This window comes from Amblyomma maculatum, unplaced genomic scaffold (assembly GCF_055883805.1).
Source record: "Amblyomma maculatum isolate TAMU_Amacu unplaced genomic scaffold, ASM5588380v1 scaffold_15, whole genome shotgun sequence".
In the NCBI taxonomy this organism is placed as follows: domain Eukaryota; kingdom Metazoa; phylum Arthropoda; class Arachnida; order Ixodida; family Ixodidae; genus Amblyomma; species Amblyomma maculatum.
The window spans coordinates 11,175,186-11,182,432 of record NW_028146740.1 but is presented as its reverse complement, the minus strand read 5'-3'; the positions used below and the strand labels follow the sequence as shown (position 1 = coordinate 11,182,432).

The window sequence follows — 7,247 nt, the reverse complement described above, 5'->3', positions numbered from 1 at the left end:
ATAAAAATTTTGCTGTGTAGTCTGGAGTTCTCTGACAATCACGCAGTGTGCCGCACTTGAACATGTACAAAAAGATCTTTATTCGGATTCTTTGCGACTGGCCTTTAAGTCGGCATTGCTAGTTTGACTACAGCCATCTGTTGTCGTCTCTAAAGCTTGTTTCACTCTCTACAACACCCGAGTTACGTGACGCTATCTTCTTGCAAAAATGTTGGCATGGTGTATTTGATAGTCCCGCGCTGACAACCGCGCTCCATTTGAATGCCACTCGAACACTTTCCCGAAGCAGTCAACCATTCTGCATACCCGGTGAAAACAGTAGATTCCCAATGATGCGCATTCAGCACGTTTTTAATAAGTCTGACATGTGTGAAGAAACCACTGTGGAGAGTTTTATGAAAAAATTGTCAACACAGCGCAAGCTAGCCTCTATATTGTGCTAGCTTCTTTTAGCCCTTTTTAATTCTCTCCTCCCAGGACGGTGAAACAAGCTCATCTACGCATCCCCGTATACCTTCTATTTTGACATGTATGTAAAATGTGTAAACTGCCGTACACTTGACATATGCATGTTTCATATATATAATAGTGCATTACTGATCAGGTAGAATTGGTGTTTGTCTGCACTTACAGTTATCAATAAACAAATAAAAATATCATCTGTTTCTTTTTTGACAAGAAGCCACGGTTTTGCATCGGATAGATCACTCGACAGGTTAACCTCCGTACGCAGGAACACTTCTTGGCCGCCGTGTCGTTTTTTCGATTGAAGCGAAAATCGAGATGGCCGTGTACTGCGCATTGTCAATGAACGTTAAAGATCTCCAGATGTTGGAATTTTCTGAAGTCCTCTAATGTGACGTCCTTTAGAGCCTCATCTTCGTTGGGACGTTAAACTCTGTAAACCAGATCGATTTTTGTGCGCTTAAAGAAAACATGTAATGAACCAACAGTCGCCACCATTTTTTTCTCATCACAACTTTTGGAATACAATAGGGCCCAATTAACTCTTTGAGCAGAAGCCACAGTCGTGGATCGATCAGCTCCTTCGACTGCTTAACCCCAGTACGCAGGAACAAATCCTGGTCGCCGCGGCATTTTTTCAATGGAATCGAAAATCCAGACAGCCGTGTACTCCCTAGTAAAAAATCCCGTATCGTGACAAGCGGGTTTGAACCGGACCTACATTACCCGGTATAAATTTCATACCGGTGTGACCAGTCCTGTATGAAGCTCAAAGGGGTTTGTATCTGACAGGTCATGTCCGGTATAAATCTCAATCCGGACGGTCCAGTCGGGTATCGAGTTAATAAGGGCAGACCATTTCCAGTATGCATCTTATACATGACATCCCAGTCCGGTATGGATATGAAACAGGGCGGACCAGTCCTGTATTAAGCTCATATACAGGACAGGTAATGTTCGGTTTAACAGAAACGGGACAAACCCGACATGAATGAAAGTGATACGGGACAGAATATTTCCGCTTCTGAGTACAATTCGGGCGGATTGTGAAGCTCAACCAGGATGACCACGTCGGAACATGCCTTCGCGCTAAATAAGCATGAAACCATACATATTAAACGTTACAACTTTTCTGTATATGTGGACTACGCGTTGTTTTGCAAATACCTAGAAGATATGAAGCCGTGGATGTGTGCGCTAGCAAGTACATACACGCATCGCGTTTTGCTTTTTAGTGTGCAACAGTCGCTGCAGCTTGTACGATCTTGCGGTGCATCTTCATATCGGCGACTGAATATCTGCCACCTTCAACGCGAAAGTGCAAGAAAGGACGTAGCTTTTCGTTAGCGAGGATAAAATAGGCTCGAGAATAAATGAAACACATCGCTGACCATCGAAATATGGACAGGTGAGCCGGACATCGGGAGTCGCTTCCTTGTGTGTTTACGTATGCAAAACACTTGGTCAGAAGTGAATTCATTGACGTCGCGGCTCCGCTGGCAGCAGGTGAAGCTAAAACAAGCAGTTTTACAATGGTTGGTGCACCGCATATACCTATATGTAGCAAAAATCGCATACGTTTGAAGACGATGACAAAACACATCAGCACTAGTAAATTGTGACATTCTGAGGTTTGTCTGCAAGAAAGCGATACATTCTAAAGATGCGGAACACGGATAACCCTTGGTGGTAGCCAGGAAAAAGATTAAGCGTGTTTAAAGAGCGATCTTTTTCTTCTTTCTTTAGATCGCTCGGCCGCAGCGGTGGCGTAGCGGTAGAACATCCGCCTCGCATGCAAGTGAACCGGGGTTCAAATCCCGGTGCCGCGCAATTCTCCATCGGAACAAAAAAAAAGAAAAAAAATCCGCGTGTCGATGGAATTGCATAAACAGGTTTGGGGTGCGACCTGATGCCGATGAACACCTCCGGCAACGCAATCCCTCACCAGAACAGGAGTTGGCCACCCTGATGCAGTAATTGGCCACAACCTCCTATGATAAGCTCCATAAAACCCCGGCCCTCAGTCACCAGCAGCTGCGGAACAACTGACCACGGCGGCGGTCAGACCTGTGACGCAGCAGGGGGTGCTAAGAAAGCCTGGCTCCGCTGGACAGGCTGCCATTGGAAACTGACCCTGGCAACGTTTAATGCTAGAACCCTAGCTAGTGAAGCTAGTTTAGCAGTGCTGTTAGAGGAACTAGTGGGCATGAAATGGAATGTCATAGGGCTTAGTGAGGTCAGGAGGCCGAATGAGGCATACACTGTACTGAAGGATGGGCATGTACTGTGTTATCGAGGTTTACCAGAGAGGCGACAACTAGGAGTAGGTTTCCTTGTCAATAAGTATATAGCAGGTAATATAGATGAATTCTATAGTATTAATGAGAGGGTTGCCGGCATCGTAATTAGGCTTAATAAGCGGTATAAACTGAAGGTTGTACAGGCCTATGCACCTACATGTAGTTATGATGACCACGCAGTTGAAAGCTTCTATGAAGATGTAGAATCGGCAATGCGAAAAGTAAAGACGCAGTATACTGTACTAATGGGCGACTTCAATGCCAAGGTAGGGAAAAAACAGGCAGGTGACAAGGCAGTAGGTGACTATGGCATTGGCTCTAGGAATAGCAGGGGGGAGTTACTAGTTGAGTTTGCAGAGCGCAATAACTTACGAATCATGAATACCTTCTTCAGCAAACGGAAGAACCGGAAATGAACATGGAAAAGTCCTAACGGAGAGACTAAAAATGAAATCGACTTCATAATGTGTTCAACCCCCGCCATTGTGCAGGATGTAGAGGTAATCGGGAAAGTGCGATGCAGTGACTACAGGATGGTGAGGTCCCGAATTAGCCTAAATCTGAAGAAGGAACGCAACAGATTAGTAGGAAAGAAACCCATCAACGAATTAACGGTGAGGGGGAGGGCAGAAGAGTTCAGGATCTCGCTACAGAATAGGTATTCAGCTCTAACTGAGGATAGCGATATTACCCTAGAGGCAAGGAACAATAATTCCAGAGATATCATTACTGAGTGCGCTGTAGAAGTAGGCGGTAGGATAGTTAGAGAGGATACCGGTAAGCTGTCTAAGGAGACGAAAGATTTGATTAAGAAACGCCAGAGTATGAAAGCCAATCCAACAGACCAGATCGAATTGGCCGAGATATCAAAGCTAATCAATAAGCACAAAGTGGCCGATATAAGGAAGTATAACATGGAGAAAATTGAGCATGCTGTAAAGAACGGGGGAAGCCTTAAAGCGGTAAAGAAGAAATTGGGCATAGGTAAGAACCAGATGTATGCGATAAGGGACAAGGCGGGCAACGTCATCACTAATATGGACAAGATAGTCAAAGTAGCCGAGGAGTTCTATACAGATCTCTACAGTAGCCAAAGTAGTCAGGACCGTAATGAGATTGGCGGTAGGGAAAAACAGTCTGACGTTCCACCAGGGACGAAGGACGAGGTCTAGAAAGCACTAGAAACTATGAAAAGGGGGAAATCAGCTGGAGAGGATCAGATAACTACAGATTTGCTGAAGGACGGGGGGGATATTTTGCTAGAAGAACTGGCCACCCTGTATACGCAGTGCCTGGTGTCATCGACGGTACCGGAACCATGGAAGAATGCAAACATTATCCTCATTCACAAGAAAGGGGACTCTAAGGACCTTAAAAATTACAGACCAATCAGCTTACTGTCTGTTACGTATAAGGTATTTACTAAGGTAATCGCTAATAGAATCGGTACAACCTTAGACTGCAATCAAGCAAAGGATCAAGCAGGGTTTCGGAAACGGTACTCAACTATCGATCATATCCATACCATCAATCAGGTGATAGAAAAATGCTCGGAATATAACCAGCCCTTATACATAGCATTCATTGATTACGAAAAAGCATTTGACTCAGTTGAAACCTCGGCGGTGATGCAGGCATTGCGAAATCAGGGGGTAGACGAGCCGTACGTGAAAGTGCTGGAAGATATATATAGTGGCTGCACAGCAACCATAGTTCTACATAAAGAAAGTAACAAAATTCCCATAAAGAAAGGTGTTAGGCAAGGAGACACAATCTGTCCAGCACTATTCACAGCTTGTTTAGAGGAAGTATTCAGAGACTTGGAATGGGAGCAGTTAGGGATAAGGGTAGATGGAGAATACCTCAGTAATCTGCGATTTGCTGATGACATTGCTTTGCTAAGCAACTCGGGGGATGAACTGCAAATAATGATTGATGACCTAGACAGAAAAAGTAGAAAGGTAGGCTTGAAAATCAATATGCAGAAGACTAAGGTAATGTTCAACAACCTCGGGAAGGAACAGCAGTTTACATTAGGTAGCGAAATACTGGAAGTAGTAGGCGAATATGTCTACTTAGGACAGGTAGTAACCGCAGATCCAGACCATGAAAAGGAAATAACAATAAGAATAAGATTGGGATGGAGCGCATTTGGCAAGCACTCGCAGATTATGACTAGCAGCTTACCGGTATCGCTCAAGAGGAAAGTATACAACAGCTGCGTCTTGCCTGTACTCACCTATGGGGCTGAAACTTGGAGGCTAACCGAGAGAGTTCTACTTAAGTTGAGGACAACCCAGAGGGCTATGGAACGAAAAATGGTAGGGGTAACATTAAGAGATAGGAAGCGTGCAGATTGGGTCAGAGAAATAACTCAAGTTACCGACATTCTAGTGGAAGTTAAGAAGAAGAAATGGACATGGGCAGGACATGTAGTGCGAAGAGAGGATAACCGATGGTCGCTGAGGGTAACAAACTGGATTCCAAGGGAAGGAAAGCGTAGCAGGGGGCGGCAGAAAGTAAGGTGGGCGGATGAGATTAAGAAGTTCGCAGGGGTCAAGTGGATGCAGCTAGCACAGACCCGGATTAAGTGGAGAAATATGAGAGAGGCATTCGCCCTGCAGTGGGTATAATCAGGCTGATGATGATGAAAGAGCGATCGTTCAATTACGACCACAAATTCAACACCCTACAAAAATACACAAACTACAGAAGAGCAATGGCGACTACATAAGCAGAAATATAACCACAACCACCATATCCAGACTTCCGGCCACCGAGCGTGACGGACGCTGGCATCATGGGCTCCCATGGAGCGGATTCAGCGGCCCGGTTGGGCCGCGGTATCAGGAGTACGAGCAACGCTGCCAAGGATTACCAAATGGTTCTGCCACATCTGCCATCAGGTTCGACCATTTTACACACTGTTTTTTTTCACGGCGATGTCTCAGCTAGGCCTTATCGTGTTGAACATTTTCGAGACGCACTCGAACATATGCCATTGCTGTCGGAAGTGTCGCCCTTGGGGCTTATCAGATGAACCACCTGTGGGCGGTAACCTTCAAAGATGAAGAAGGAAAAAAGAAGATGCTGCAGGTTCCAGCATTCGACGTGAAGGAGCGTCGGTGTGTGGTGATTGACCCGTACAATCAGGCCGTACGTCTGAAACTGTACAGGTTGTTACACGGCGTCCGCGATGAAGACGTGCGAGTGGCCCTGTCTCCGTTCGGAAAAGTAACGAAACTAACCAGAGACAAGTGGCGGGTGAATGGCTGCGTTGACAGGGCGTCCACGACTCGCTCCGTAACGCTGAAGTTACACGCAGGCGTCACCGTTGGGGATTTGCCGCACCAGCTGCGCGTTTCCGAGGACGTTGCTCTCGTCTACGTCCCGGACAGGGCCCCGCTGTGCCTCCGGTGTAGCGGAACTGGGCATATACGTCGAGAGTGCCGCGTTCCGCGTTGCGGGTTATGTCGCCGCTTTGGACACGAAGATACCCAGTGTGTGCGTACATACGCGAATGTTGCGGGTCCGGCACGGAAAGATGATGTAGCGCACCACCTGATGGACGCAGCTGATGCCGTGGAAATGACGCTGGAACGCAGTGAAGAGGCCAAGAGCGAGGAAACGCCCCTAGAAAAAGCCGCGGCGGCGGAGGAGCTTCCAGGTGGAACTGTAGAAGCAACGCCAATTGCTGCGGGCGGTACTACTGAGGGAGAGGCGAAGGGAGACAAACCTACTGCCCCAAACACGCCAGTAAGTCTGCAGGAAGCTGCCACGAGCGAACCTCGAGACGTGGACATGGCATCGGCTTCCAGCATGCCTGCAAAGCGGGCACACGAGGACTTCAATGTGTGTGAAGCTGGCAGGAATGCGAACGGCAAAGGGGAGCCACCGACGAAGGCCAACCTGGTCCGTCGTCAGAGCTTCAAACCGAGGCCAAACATCCCCCCAGACCGGAAGACTCAGTCATCAACGCCTCCGCCTTAACGGGGGCGAGTTTTTCAAAGCAGATGTGATGTCCCGGTAGGTGATCGGGACTAAAAACCGTGTGAGACCTGTGTTGTACAGTGCAACTGGCATCGCTTCAAGACACGAAACTTTTGGTGTATCACTATGTCGCTCTGCCTTATAAGTGTGAGCAGAATGATCGGCGTCTTCTTTCTTTAAAATGGCTCGTCCTTTTCAAACTTGCCTACGCGTCGCAACGCTTAATGTGAGGGGCCTCTCAGCGCGCGGATTGCAGCGGCAGTTAAATAGGCTACTGCTAGATAACGATATCGACTTACTTGCAGTACAAGAAACAAAAATTGAATGTGAAGAGCAAACAGAACGAATGGTCGAAGTTTTTCACAGCAGATACAACGTATGTGTAAGCCGTGCGGTTCAAAAATCTGCCGGATGAATTATTTTAATCCGCAGGTCTATCAGCCAAGTTGGAGCTGTGATAACGTGTGGAACGGGTAGATTAGCAGTGTGTGA

General features: G+C 47.0%; 1 protein-coding gene across 1 annotated transcript; it reads left to right on the top strand.

Moving 5' to 3' along the window:
• Positions 1 to 5,565: 5,565 nt before the first annotated feature.
• Positions 5,566 to 6,755, top strand: LOC146172036 (uncharacterized). Its single transcript, XM_084586238.1, has one exon. It carries the CDS (start codon positions 5,802 to 5,804, stop codon positions 6,753 to 6,755), a length of 954 nt encoding a protein of 317 aa, XP_084442364.1. The 5' UTR covers positions 5,566 to 5,801.
• Positions 6,756 to 7,247: the final 492 nt, after the last annotated feature.